The 15,760-nt window shown below is 35.6% G+C and overlaps 1 protein-coding gene across 1 annotated transcript in view; it reads right to left on the reverse strand.

Annotated features, from left to right (window-relative positions):
* The window catches only part of DEUP1 (deuterosome assembly protein 1), a 63,751-nt gene that overhangs the window by 42,292 nt on the left and 5,699 nt on the right, over window positions 1-15,760 (reverse strand). The window contains 4 exon segments of the mRNA XM_058856141.1: window positions 199-344; window positions 5,077-5,277; window positions 7,676-7,786; window positions 10,544-10,678. Coding sequence (XP_058712124.1) covers window positions 199-344; window positions 5,077-5,277; window positions 7,676-7,786; window positions 10,544-10,678 — 593 coding nt within the window.

Here is a 15,760-nt window from a genome sequence, read left to right on the forward strand (position 1 = left end):
ACAGGCATCTGTTAAATAGGCATCTAATGCCTAAAATTGTGTGATATAATTGTCAATGAAAATATCCAGTCTACAATTTAGAAGCTGACATTTGAATTCTGAGTGTCTTTTCAAACAGAGTTAATTTAAAACAAATGTAAGAAAAAAGTTATTAGCTCAGAAGTACTTGTAATTTAAATATGTCTTCACCATCCATACTTTATTTGAATTTCCTGCATATCTTTATACTCTTTGATTTTCAGTAGTTCTGTATACAATTTTTGGCATTCCACTTGTACCCTTCTCCAGAGACCATCCCTTGACTGCAGCTCATTTCTCATTTCTGATACGTCTGCCTCCATGCTCTAAAGAAACAAGCAAATGGATGAACAGTTAAATAAAATTTAACCAGCTGTTAACCAGCTTTAAATGCTGGGTTTTGACACATTGTATTCAATACCTGTACACACATGATTTTAATTTCTGAAAAACATATTGCTTCCATGTCATTTCCTCTCATCTAAAAATCAGATTCTGAATATGTTTTAGCCCTTGCAACATTCCAATGAATCTGCCTCTGAAATTATCATAGGAAACATAATTCAGAAGTTCTTTATTGTACTAAATTCACCTAAAATATATAGCTTGCTTGTTTTAGAAGGTTCTGCATCATGGAACATGTTTCACATGCCAGAATTGGAGTCATAAGTGGCTTCCATTTTCTATTTTCCTAACAGCATTTCCAAATTTATAAACTTTAGAAACTACAAGGCTGCATAAATCTTCTTCAAAGCTAGTTCCATCTGCATGGAGTTAACTGCTTATTTAAATGAACATCACAAAATTTTCAAACAATCAAAAAAAGATTTTTCTTAGGAAACTGACAAACCTTTTTCTGTTTTATCTTTAATTTCTGATTGATCGTGTGTTAGGCAACCTGAAGACACATACTACATTTGGCATGATAAAACATGAAGCCCAAAAAAATATACTGAAAACATACTAGATATAAGAAATTGGAAATATAACTCACAAATAACAAAAGTAACAATAATAATCAGTGCTTGCAACAGTAATATCCAGAGAATATGTATTGCTTCTCACCTAAGATCCAAAAGCATTAAAAAAAAAGATTTTTCCAAGGATACTGATCCTTTACCTTTCAAACTATTACACCAAAAACATTCACATTTTTCCTAATTTCTTCATTTTATCTGAATATAGCTTCCATCTTTAAGAGCAAAAATAAAGCCTTTAAAATTTCAAAAGAGAACTGGATTCCAGACACTGCACTACAAGGAAGAACTTCAAAGGTCTATTTCCCTTAGAGCCTCCTATGAGAATGACCCTCCTTCCAAGAAGCCTGTGGTCTTCCTCTTGCTGAAAGGGTTGCTGAGGACAGATATGAAGTGCTTTTGCATTTTTTGGATTCTTTTAGGGGGGGGCTGCATATATGGACTCATTCATCTTATCCTTTGTTATATTAAGGCCAAGAGAGCTTTTTTAAACATCAAAATGCGATTCTGGGTATATTCACGTGAAATAAAGCTTAATAAACTGTTAAAGTTGTTGGTAAGACTTGCTTATTCTCATCTTCATGACTCCAACATTCAAGAAATAGCCACAATTGTTTTATAACATATGAATATGGGAGATGGTTAGTTACCCTTCTGATTTCATTCTGGGGTGGATAAGGAAAATGAATTCCACACAATTGTGTGGCAGAAGTAATATTTTCTGTGATAGACTTCTGTCATCACACATATTTACATAAATTGTATTTTCATGTGAATTAAAATAGTAGCAGGAGCAACAGCAGTCACAGCAGCAGCTGCAATAATAATTGACAGAACTTCAGGTCAACAGTTTCACAGTTCTACATATCAGTTAAAAAAATTAGTTATGCATCACTTATAATTTTAGAAAATATTTATTGCATCTGGTTAAAATGAAAATTAATTTTGAAGCAGATAACTTTACGATTTGTTTAGAAAGCATCTCATATAGTCTGTCTGTTTCAAGTTGAAAAAAACATTAAATCTTTTACTTCCTTCTGTGAAAAGTTTTGCTTCTACTAGCTTCCCAATCAAAACAAAGTCCCAAAAAGTTCCTGATCAGCTCTTGTTCTAATTCTACTCAAAGCTCTTTGTGGTGTGTCGACCCTGACTGGATGCCAGGTACCCACCACAGCCACTCTGTCACTGCCTTTCCCAGCTGGACAGGGTGGATAAACAAGAGAAATGCTCTTGGGTTGAGATAAGGACAGGGAGAGATCACTCACCAGTTACTGCCAAGGGCAGAACAGTCTCAACTCAGACAAATTAATTTATTGCTAATAAATTAGGGCAGGTTAATGAGAAATAAAAACCTAAGTCTTAGAACACCTTCTCCTCATGCCTCCTTTCTTCCCAGGCTCAACTTCACTTCTCAGTTCTCTACCTCCTCCAGTGCTGCAGGGATATGAGGAATGCAGGCTGTGGTCGGTTCATCACACCTTGTCTGCTGCTCCTTCCTTCTCGGTGGGACTCCTCACTCTTCTCCAGCTCCAGTGTGGGTTCCTCCTTAGGGAGGTGGTCTTCTATGAGTTTACTCATGGTGTGTCCCATAAGCTGAAGTTCTTCATTAACTCCTCCAGTATGACTTCATTCTATGGAGTGCAGTCCTCCAGGAACAGGCTGCTCCATTGTGGGTCCCCAGGGGCTCATAAGTCTTGCCACCAAGCCTGCTCCAGTGTGGGCTCCTCTCTCCACAGGACCACAGGTTTGTCACAAACTTGCTCCAGCACAGGCTTCCCACAGTCTCCTTCAGACATACCCCGCTCTGGCTGGGTCCCTCCAAGGGCTGCAGGTGGATCTCTGTTCCACCCTGCACCTCCATGAGCTGCAAGGCACAGCTGCCTCACCATGGGCTGCACCAGGGGCTGCAGGGGAACCTCTGCTCTGGTGCCTGGAGCACCTCCTGCCCCTCCTTCTGCACTGACCTTGGGTCTGCAGGGCTGTTCCTATGACATATTCTCACTCTTCTCTCTCCACTGCACAGGGTTTTTTCCCCCTCCTCTAAAATACATTAACCCCAAGGTGCCACCATCACTGCTGTTGGGCTCAGCCTTGCCCAGCAGTGGGCCCATCATGAAACCGGCTGGCATTGGCTCTGTCAGATACAGGGGAAGCTTCCAGCAGCTTCTCACAGAGGCCATCCCTGGAGTGCCCCCATTACCAAAACCTTCCCAACACAAACCCAATACACTGTTCAACCTTTTAAATATAATTATATGGTGCCTTTTAATGTAAATTAGTGTCCAGCACCTGACCTAATGCTGACTTTACAAGAACCAAGCCCCTTCTGTGATGTTTTCAGGTTACCTCTCATGTTATGGCTTCAGATAAGTTTGTCAGATAATTCACAGGGTAGAGAAACAGAATGCAGTCTCCATTTACATATTTTAAATTTTGTATTTTCTGTGAAGTCAAAAAGCTGGTCGTCCATACATTTTACTTTATTATTTGCTAATTAATAGTATAAGTGAAATAATTAGAAGCGCACATAAAATGATCATAGGCATAGAGGAGTATATGAGGCACAACAATTCTTGCTCTCCTTGCCATCACAGTTCTCCACACCAAGATTCCCATCTATTTCTTCGTCCTTTACCTATATCATGTCCAACTACTGCCATCCTCCACCTGATTCTCCCTCACACAAGCCTGCTTACCTTTTCTGGCTTACAACAGGCCTTGCATTTTCTTCTTTCTCATACAGACATTCCTAAAAAAATATTTTCCCTTAGCTACCCCTTTTCACCATACATTGACATCAGTGTTTCCCTTATGCATCTATTTCCAAATGCAGCTTTTCTAACCAACATAGCAGCATTCCACACCACCAACACAGTTGTTCTGCAACTTTCTGCCCTTTAGATGACACTGTTATGTACATCTCGTTCCACTTCTACTTAAAGTGTCTTCAAGCTTCCTACAGTTCCTGTATTCTCTTGAATACGTGATTCCTAAATTCTTCCTGCTTGAAGATTTTCTTCAAGGCTACAGCACAATCTCTCCATTGTACAACATGTATCCACTTGCTCCAACTGCCATGATTTGTTCCACTGCATATTCTAGTCCCACTGCTATAGATGGCAGCCATTTCAACAGGCCCCAAAACATAAGTTTTGATTGCACACTGATAACTTGTTTACAGGCAAAAGATTCAGTGAACTAATGTGCAAATGGCATGTATAAACTTGGCTCTTCCCACAACACCTGACAACACAATCTGAAATTAACCTCTGCCATGTACATGCTAATTCCTATAAAGTATATTGCATATGCTGTTAGCACTCTGCAAGACTGTCTATAAACAGAAATAAATCTTACTCCAAAAAGATTTGAAGTTGCTATAGGCCATTCAATATATTACTGAACCTAGAAATGCTTAAATATATAAGCAAAAGCATAACTGGTATATGTCACCAGAAAAAAATATCCATGAGAATCTCATTCCTGATATGTTTCACAGATAATAAAAATACGTTGTAAAGATGTTGTATTATCTCAATCTTGTCAGAACTCATATACTATGACCAAAAGAAGGGGAGCAAATGGTTGTCTTCATAGATCAGTGCTATGATGAAAAACAGCAAACTAGGGATAAGATAAAACTTGATGGTTCTTTACATGGCCAGAAACTTAATTTTCAAAAAAAAATGACTGCATAGTCTTCTTTCAAAACTAACAAAGCATACCATTCATGTTTGTATATACTTATTTACTAGCTACATGACACAATGAACAAAAATATGTAAATCAGATAAAGAGATTTCACAGAAATCATTTATATACAAAGAACCAAACTAGGGGAAGTTCATGTAGATCCCATGGATATAGAAGAGTTATAAAAACCTAGATACATAGACAAGAGAAAAAGTATACCACTACAAATCAAACTTACTTCTGTTTTACTAAAAACAAACAACCCATAACATTCCCATATTATTCTGTGTTCATGCACAGAATATACCTAATGACATTTATGTAAGCATCTCATTTTGATTTTCCAACATTAATCTACAGTCATCATAAAAAAAACAACTATTACTACCTGGCACTGATTTTGGTACATTTTTAGATCCTCACGGAGTTTCATATTTTCTTCTACTAGTTTATTCTTGTTTCTTGCTATTTCATTCACAATTGCCTTTAGCTTTTCAATAATCAAATCATCATTTTCACTTTTGGGCTGGGTATATGTAATTAGCTCTTCTTGGTTTTGCTTCTTATTGCGTATTTGGAGTTGATAATTCTGGGTCTGCTTCTATAAAACAAGAAAATATTTTAAATTAAACTCAATTATTGTATGTAAATTGCTAGGACCAAACCATTACTACTGAAATCATAAGGCTATACCCATCTTCACCTGGATTTGCTTAGAAAAGATGACACAATTCAAACAGTTTGAATTACTTGCCTTCAGTAAAAAAAATGTTTCAAGAACCTTCAAGGGCACGGGAGTTTTTCAAGGATCTTTTTCTCCTGTACTGTGTATTTTCCTAATACTTAATGAGCCTCAAACATGAAAAAGGTGATTATGATGACCCACTCAAAGCAGTTACCTGTGAGAAATAATTTGAGAGAAATGTTCTTCTTTGATTCATTGAACTCAGTAGGAGCTCTGTGTGTGTGTGTGTGCCTCATGATAGATATTAACCTTTGACTAGAGGGCTACCATTACATAGGTCATGTACAAACAGCTCAGTTACTACAGAAACTGTACTTCTTTGAGATCATTATCCTTAAACTTGGGGAAGAATAATTCGTACATTCGGCAGACTCCTACACCCCATGCAGCTTTTTGCACCAATTAAAATCCTAAAAACAAAACTTCAGAAAATTGGTATTGCCAGTATTTCTGAATCCACAGGCATTGTGAAGAAGCATAATTACTATGGCAACTGTTTTTGCTGTTTAAAAAATTATCCACATGAATCCCACTACTTGGAGATTAACAAGCAGCACTAATCTTTCAGAAGACTGAGAATTACTTGAAAAATGACAACAAAATATGACCTGGAAATCATATATCATGTGCAGAGATCAAGTTGGGCAAGAAAATATAAAGTAAAAATAAATAGGGTTACAAATACCATATTTCACTGACAAGAACTGCAAGAAGTCATAGTTTAGACAGTTTTTGACATTACTGACTATATCCCCATAATTTGTGTTGTCTGAGAACCTAAGTATAATGGACCACTGGCTGCATATCAAATAAAAAGCAAAATTAATTGGCTTCATTTCTATAGATAAAAAAATAAGGTCCCTTTGACATCCAAGTTATGGACTTGGATATACCAAAGTGCCAATGCATCCTGAGAAAAATATAGTGCAAGACTCCAAATAGAAATCAAAGATCTCATGAAAAATGAATTTGCGGCAAAGATGCAGGAACAATTAACACTTTTGAAACAGCTAAGGGTAACAGTCTATCAGACTTGTACTTCAAAAAATAGTAGGTGTTAGGTTACAGTTGTGAAGGAAATTGTCTTCAAAGCAAGTTCACTGATGGCAATGAAAGCTTCAACAGAAAAATGTGAATGATCACCCTGAGTACTCTATTTTGACTTGTCTAACTGTACAATCAACATGTCATCAGTAAATTGTCTAGTCAAAGACTTGTTTTTTGAACACATTTGTATGGAAGTTCAATTGCTGGAATATAATGCTCTCAGCAGCTAAACCCAAAACATAACTGCAATCCTTGGAAACTCTGGATATGTGTAAAGAGTCTCATAGGAATGGTTAAGAAAGTGTTTCACTAGATTAAGATCCAATGAGCTTAGTAACAGTGGAAAAGGGAATCTGTGAGCAACATAATTGGCTTCCCCTTACTTAATTTTCAAGCTGTCTTGTGGCCCAGTCAATTTATAAGTTATTTTCTGTTTTGTTTTTTTTTTTAGAGAAGGATACATCACCAAGACATTATTTAATTAAAGGTTTTTCTGGATTAGAAGGAATTAAAAAATAAAAATATGCAGTATCAATAGTCTATATATATAAAAAAATAAACAAATTGACAAGTAGAAAATAATCATAAAGTCAACCAAGGAACTGCATGGTAACTAAAAGGCTGAAAAATATGAAAAAAGGGGCTAAGTGATCCAACAAACAATGCCAAGAGTGATTCTGGAATAGCATATGAAAATTCATTTTTCTGCATAACTGATATTAGCATATATTTATGATCTTCAAAAAAATGAAGACTATCAGATTTGAAAGAACTTTATACTTGCATTAACACCTTAATGGCATGTACTACTTACTTGGTAAGATACTTTGTAATAACTTGTCACACTTAATTGCATATTAATAAATAGCATGCAAAAGTATCTCCATAATATGCTTAAAAAGTAAAAAGGAACATTCACTGGTTTTTGTAATGGTTTCCTTTTTTTTTTAAAAAAAAAGAAATGTTATCATTTTCATCATGATCCTTATTCATTTTTTCATTTTCATGAGAACAATTAAATGAAAATAAGATCATGTATCTTCCAGTATGGTTCTGCTTTATCATATATTCACTACCAATATAGACATGCATTGTAAGAGTCACTGTAAGCTTAGCTTTTAAAAATTAAGTTAAGTAAGCTCTAGCTGAGCAAAGAGTTAATTTTCCTCCTAGAACAGGAAGGTAGAAATCTTACCTGAAATAAATTACATTTCTCAGGCAATAATTTTGGTAGCATATCTACATAAACAGGATTATTTACACAGGTTGTCCCATTCTCCCATTCTTGTGATTTTGCCTTAAATTCCTGAAAGATAACAAAACAAGGCTGGTAAACATAGAAAAAAATACCTATTTTCCTCTATCTAATTTTTTTAAAAAATTTTATCATTCTAAGAAATATTTGGTTTTTAAATAAATACATAATCTTTCCATAATTTTGGAAAGAAGTTAAAGGAAAGAACCATTCTATAAACCAGCCATCCAGTCATTCCCACCAGAGAAAGACAAGTCTTAAGGGCTATTGATTTGAGAGCAATGAGTGTAAACATAATAATTAAATAAAAACTATAAAATATTAGAATTATTTCTATGATACACAAATTTTATTGGATAGTTTCTCCTGTGACTTTAAAGCTATATCAGTGTTGAGCAGGGTAATCAGCATGGAATCAAACCCTTAATATTCAGACATGAAGTGCTCACTTTTTACTTTTTGCTTTCTTTAAAATTGCTGCTTCAGGTTCTGAGTTCATCTAGTTTAAACAAAAAACTGTTTATGAAATTCTATTATATTAGATTTATCTAATATTGTTTCTGTATTTGCACTTACATTCATATTTATAGTGTATCTGAATTTGCTTTAAACTCATGCCAAACCTTATATGTTCACAAATACATTTTGAAGGCAGTATCCTAAAAATAAGCAGAACTTCAGTTACTAGAACTGTTGCTCTTTTAGTCTGAAAATTTAGTGAAATAACAGTACACTGATTTATATATTGAAAACAAATGGAAATGTTGTTCCAAAAAGGCAGATGATATTTTATAATTAAACTAAACTGGCGTATTTCCCAAATTTAAAACAATAAGGGTTCTTATGGCCACTGAAAAAACCTATTTCTCAACATAGAGGATTAATACAAATCTTCTTTCATAGCTGCCCTAATATCTGCTTTGACATTTAAAACAATAAACATCTTCCTATTTTATAAAACATGATACAAATGGAGTTTCAGACTACTTAATGAGGACTGCAGGTTCAAGGCCTTACTAAAGCACTGCTGAGCTTAGTAGATTTTCATCACAGTAATTATTTCCTGAACACTTGAATTTGCTGAATATATTCCAAGTACTTATTCTTCATACTGCGTAATTAATCAAATTATAGCATTGTATTACATTATTTTCACATTTTAATCTTGAGTAAGGCTATTCTCAAATTAGTTGACAGTAGTGATATATCAATGATAGATGTACAATCCATTTATTATTCTTGTAGTAGCTGATGTTGGCATGAGTTGACATCCAGCTATGCTGCAGTCCAAAGCATCGTAGCTTTTCTGATGGTGAGAACTCCCATGTGGAAGAGACAGCCAACATCATGTAGAGCTGGGATGTGTCTATGTAGACACAGGAACCTGAAGGTCACAGAAGTCAGTCCTAGATCTTACAGAATAACATAAAAGGCAAGTCCAAAACACAGATCCTAAGACCCTGTTTAATATGGGTTAAAAGTAGGATTTACTTAAAATCTCCTAGAGCTGAATTTCTTGATTGCAAAGTCCTCAAAGTGTCCAAATCATCTACATCACAAATCTACATTATAAATGTCTAAGTCTACCCAATGCTTAGCAGCTCCCATATCACCTAGTACCACCCTCCTTGCTTTGCCTACAGCACCCAGCACAGTAAGCATGTGGAGCACACACTACTTTATTATGCTCTTCACAAAGGATGGACAGAGAAAATATGAATTTTGTGATCATTCTATGCTTCATCAGATTACTGGTTAGACTGTTCTTCCCATAAATGGAAGACTCAGTGTAAAAATCTTTCAAGATAGAACCTGAAGTATAATCTTCCCATGTTAGTTTTATACCTATCAGACAAATGTTATTTTTCAATAGGCTCTGGAATTCTTCCTTTTGAAGTTGTTTCATTTAGCTCAGGATATCAGGAAATTGATTGGATAGATAAAAAAAAAACAGCAAAAATTAGCATATAGACACTATATTGCTCAGTTATAAGAGATAACTGGATGTCAGTTTCTGCCCCAGTGAATGCAGCCAGAAAAGTACTTGGAGAGAAGACACCACTTGGGCACACACTCTTTACAAGTTCTCTGTCTTGCCTAACTTTCCTTTTGGTCCAATAAATACCTGATTATTCTGCAGATGATAAAGTAACCTCTGAGAAGTCAAGGCTGGGAATTAAGAACAAAAATCAGCGTCTTCCCATATTCAAGAATAAGTCCAATAAAATCCAGCCTGTGTCCGAAGGGATAGGGAATATGACTGAATCCTGTCCTCAGCATCTATTATCTACTCCCCCCGTCAGTATGTTGGATTCTGGAGGATGTGTTTTCAAGTGCCTAATCCTTCCTCATACATTGCCCAGGGAAATCAGCCACTGAGGTCAAGGTCACAGATTGCCTCAGGCATATGGGTGCTGACAAGATGTATGTATAACAAGCAGTTTTCCAATCCTAAATCTTTTTTTCTGTGTAGACCAATGTGGTCAAGGTTGTCCTGAGGTCCACAAAACTTGAATTAATGGTAGGTAGTGTGTGACGGTATCGTGCATACATATAAGCTCTCATGCCTCAAGAGACTGTGTTATCCAGTACACATCTATTCACCAGGAAACCAGTAAAATTTATTTTAGTTACACTTACAAAAAAAATTTGTATTAAATAATATTAAAACTAAGAACCATTCTTGCCAAAGCAAGACAATGATATAATTTTTGTACAATTATGAGTGAAATAAAGCTTACAATTTCAAATCAAAGATTAGTTCTAGAAGCATAATAAAATTAAAATATAATATCATACTATTCGTACCTCCAGTTTCATGTGTAAATTCCTTGAGTTAGATGATGTCTCCAGGTTCTCTTCATATTTTTCTCTACTTTCGAGCTTTTTTTGTTTTAACTGATGCGACTGTAGCTTTTCATAACTATGTGTCAATCTTGAGAACTGAAATCAAAAGTAGAGTTCAATATGCAGAATCTATCAAGGATGACCACATGGCCAAAGTTTTCTTAAAATTAAATTGACCAACTGCTGCTTTAGTATTCTAAATGTTTGATCAATGTAACAAAAAAATCAATTAATAAAGTTAAAATCAATTAATAAAGTTATCACAGATGAACAAGACTAAGATCTCATATAAATGTTAACTGTTCAAATGAGTTCATTTGACAGCTACTTAATTCTGCTGGAGTTCTCCATGGCACTGTTACCCACAGAGTCATTTCCTCTACAGTGTTCATACGGAATGTTCTATACTTGTTTACTGCCATCTTGTGTTGACATTTTTAAAGGGTGCTTTACTAGTCAGAATGATTATCATTAATGTACTCTGAACTTGTGTGTTTCTTTCTTATGATGAAAATTGTTGAAATGTTCTGTCTGTGATGACTGCACTCTTCTGGTACCACTGAGTGGGTCTCAGAATCAGACACTAAATAGACAACAGACACTGCCTACTGATGTCATCATGAAAGCCTGGCTTAGGAGTCAGAGGCACAGAAGCAAAGGTACCAGGGGAAGGACCAGCCTCTCCAGAAAAACAGACAGTTTTCACATCAGTTCACTACACTGCACAAAACAAAGGGTGTGTCTGATAGCAGATTTGATACAGAAAAGCAATACTGTTTGGTAGGAATGTGTACATTTGGTTTTGAAAAAAAACCACAAACCCAAGGATATTGATAAAGGAAACACTAAAAATATGGTCTTGAGGAAAGGTGAGTGAAAGAACCTGGGGGAAGAATATTGTGCAGAAAAGAAGCTTACAATAGATACTGATCTTGTCTCTTGCTATTTAGTTCCTTTACATTTAAGTATACATGACTTAAAAAAGAACCTGACTCTCACATAAAGTTCTTTGCATATCCAAACAAAATCCACAAAATCTCACAGTTTTGTTAACACTCAAAGTGAACTGTTATTTAGAAATGGAATGAAATCTTGTTGAGTCAACACTGAATGAGCAATTGAGGTCTGTTCAGACAACAAACAAGGCCAAAGAAGTCCAGAGAAGATACAGAACAGAAACTAATTAAAAAATAATCTGGAAACTTCCTAGACACATTTGAGATGAACTTGAAAATCATAATATGGGATAGCAAAAACTAATTGAAAAGATAACAAAAAGACAGATTGTCCTGGATGAGAAAATTCCATGATATGAAGAGGCCCAAGCATAGATTTCACCAACTTGGAATGTCTGAATAGCAATTCTGTAACATGGGCACACAGAGCTCAGTTATCACCTTCAAAACCAAATCAAAAGTCTTTCAGTGAAGCTTCCTATATATGAAATTGACTTTGCCAGAGAACAGAGTTAGATAAAATATTTAAAATGAGTCAGAGTATCCAGGCTCAAACAACATGGAACTCATTGACCTTGGAAGAAAGATACTCTTTTTCAAATAACAGTTTTACTCTTGAATATATTATGGCATATGTGAACTGCCTGGGAAGACTAAATTCAGATAAGACAGTTATTGGAATGTTTATGCTAAAGAGGTTAGGAAATACAGGATCCAACAAATCAGTAAATCAATCTAAAATGGAACAGAGTGGCCAAAATGTGAAAATTTAGTCTGAGTCTTTTTAACGACAGAAGGCTATTGAAGGCAAATTATAGTCTGGATATTATGATGACTGGAAACTAAACTAAAAGCCAAAACCCCTTCCATTTAAGGCCAGACATTTGCTTTAAAAGGTTCAAGTTGTTCAATTTGCATGTTGTACATGTTAAAAAGAAAAGAAGAAAAAAAGAAAAAAAAGAGGCATTTTAGTGAGTTCTGGGGTAGAATCGATTTTAGTTTAGATTTCTGAAAGTTTGACATGCAAGCCTGAGATACTCTGCATCAGAAAAAGCTGCCTGTAAATGCTTAGTCATTTCAGCTATCTTAAATTCTTGTCATACACTGGCATGAATAGTATTCTGGGGGTGTCCATTTCTTTCTGTAGATTCTAAAGAGAGCCCGGGATAACTCAGATGTAGCTTTTACATGTCTAAGTGAGGAAATTAGTTGCAAACTTCTTAGAGCAAGAATGGTTCCTTCTTCTTTTGCTGAGAGATTTCCATCACTTTCAAAGAGAGAATAACTACTAGACATTAATATAAAAAAAAAAAAAAAAGAAAAGAAAAAAGAAGAATCAAAGTAATGAAGATAAACCTTGAAAACTTTTGCTATTTAGTTATGACAAAATGCTGCATGTTTGAATGAATGCAGCAGTGTAGCCTAGGAGTTTCAGATTATGTACCAGAAATTATTTCCCTGATACAAGAAAAATGTAGATTTTACTGCATTTGAAAGGCATACAGTCAGTTCAGAGGGAATACTGCCCATTAAACAGCTGGTTTTAGTAGTACCAAGGGAAAAAAGCACATAGGACCACAGAAAAGAAATTTATTCTGAATAACCTAGCATTCTGATAGCTAGAAAAAGTGATCCTCACTATTTCTATCAAGATTGGGAAGGAACAAATCTTAGGAGGGATTTTAAGAATACACCTCTAGAGAGATACAATGCTATTGGTAAACAGTAACACACAAGTTGTGCAAAACTAAATTGTAGCTCATAAGATTCTAGAGTTTAGAAGGTGGTATAACTTCCAAGTGAGAATAAGAACCGAAAGAAGGGGATCAAAGGAGATAAGGCAAAGACTCATATTGTCAAAGAAGGTCTATATTTTAGATGTGAGTTTGTGTAGCTGAGAATTGGGGACATTAAAGTCATTCCATTGCAGACACTGCAGCACTTTAATTCAGGAAAGAAACTCAATAAGGAGATGTGCAAAAGCTAGAGGAGCAGAGCGGGACAGTCCTACTGTCTAGCATAGGTGCTAGGAACTGTTCTGATGGGCAGACTTCTGTTTATCACATAGAGAATCAAGGCAAGCCCCCCAACACAGGCATTCAACAGTTTTCCAGCCAAGGTGAACAAGGTGGATATTTCATGAAGAAGTAAGGTTTGTTCAAAGGAGAGGAATGGGGACTGGAAAATAAAATGCAAACAGCATCAGTGCTGGAACCTTTAGAAAAATAAATAGGATGACTGAGAGAATTAAATGTTTGGAGACATGGATTGGGAAGGTGATGTATATTCTTAGGAGTTAGAAATCCAAAGTTCTTGCATAAAGACAGAAGAAGAAGCAATCAAGAAACTCGAAGAAAGGCTAAGTGGTCTGAGAGGTTAGCTAAAAAGGAGAATTTGGGCAAGAAATATAACCAGGTTTAAAGAGAAAAGCTAGTAGGTTAGAAAATGTCAGGTTCTTTAAAAAAAAAAAAAAAAGAGAAAACAGGTTGCATTTGCACATGAAAAGGGTAATTGAAAACTCTAAAATAAAAATTTTTTATGAAAAATAGCCTAGACTTTCAATTTCAGAAGGTTCAATTTTAGTGAAGATATTACCAAAAACGTGAAATATAAACACAAGTATTTTTAGCATGAGATAAAAATAATTAAGAAATGAAAAATATTGCAGCAAACGCTATAAAGAAGAGAGGTGTACTATATTTTGAGGATAGTTCTGCATTGCTAAAGATACCTTACTACTTATGCATAAAATGTCACACTTTTTCATTGTGTGTTTATCTTCTCAATAATCATGCTAAGATGATTTCCTGTAATTCTGCAAATTATAAACCAGATTTTATTTCTAGCTACTTTCCCAAATGATTAAAAGTGATAATTACAAAACAGCCAAAGCATTCACTGCCTATTTACAGAAATGGTTTCCAAATCCTTTTTCATACGAAAAAGAAAATATAAAGACAATATAACCTTAAGAATAAGTAATACATTTATTCATCTGATGGACCCAGGTGTACTACCAATTCTAAATAAAAAAAATTATATTCAATTTATGCAATCTGACTTTACTATATAATAAGTGTGATGACTGTAAATTCTGAATTATATCACTATGTCTCTGGTAGGAGAATCCAGTGAAGGGAACAGAAAAGTAGCAGGAAAAACAATGCAGAGTTGTGTACTTTAGTTGTTAAAATCTGAGAAACAGAATCAACTCGAGTTTGCTAAGAGTTTAGATTCCTGATTGAAGTAGAAAATACTGAAGAAACAAAAACACAGGTGCAGAGCAAACACAGCCAAACTGAATCATGAAACCATAGAATGATTTGGGTTGAAAGGGACCTTTAAAAGATCATCTAGTCCAGCTCCCCTGCCTTAAACAGGGACATCTTCCATTAGACCAGCTTTCTCTAAGCCCCATCCAGTCTGGCCTTGAACACTTCCAGGAATGGGGCATCCATAGCTTCTCTGGGAAAAATGTTCCAATATCTCATCACCCTCACTGAAAAAGTAATAAATTGTTCCTCAGGTACAATCTAAATATGCACTCGTTCAGTTTGAAACCCTTGTCCTTTCTCTCAGGCTGTCTTCACTGGAGAGATGGTCCAGAACCCCCTAATCATAGCCTGCTCTTGACTCACTCCAACAGGTCCAAGTCCTTCTCGTACTGGGGACCCCAGGGTTGGACACAGCACTGCAGGTGGGGCCTCACCAGCGCAGAAAAGAGGGGGAGAACAACCTCCCTCAATCTGTTGGCCACATTTCTTTTTATGCAGCCCAGGATATAACTGGCTTTTGGGGCTGCAAGAACACTCTGAAATAAATAAAAAACTCCCAACATCATCAATGCTGGTTACACCAGTTTTGATACAACAGAAACCTTATGGAAAGCTATCAGGCCACTTTAACAGTTGAGGGAAACTAAAGCCAGCAAAAGTTACAGCAAAGACATGACAAGCACACCATAAATCTTAAAATCCCTAATGTGCCTCAGACTCATACTAACATGAATCCAATTACCTATTTTATTCATTCACCAAGGCTTTAGTTTATTAGTCTGAAGTTAGGAAATCATGTATCTGTCTTCATAACAGATGTCACATCCACATCAAAATCTATCCAAAGAGTTTCGACACGACAGTACATAAATTATAATGGAGCCTGGTAGGCAGCTGTAGCCATCATCATTTGTATGACACGATTCATCTTTCCCAAATCCATAATG

This window comes from Poecile atricapillus, chromosome 1 (assembly GCF_030490865.1).
Source record: "Poecile atricapillus isolate bPoeAtr1 chromosome 1, bPoeAtr1.hap1, whole genome shotgun sequence".
Lineage (NCBI taxonomy): Eukaryota > Metazoa > Chordata > Aves > Passeriformes > Paridae > Poecile > Poecile atricapillus.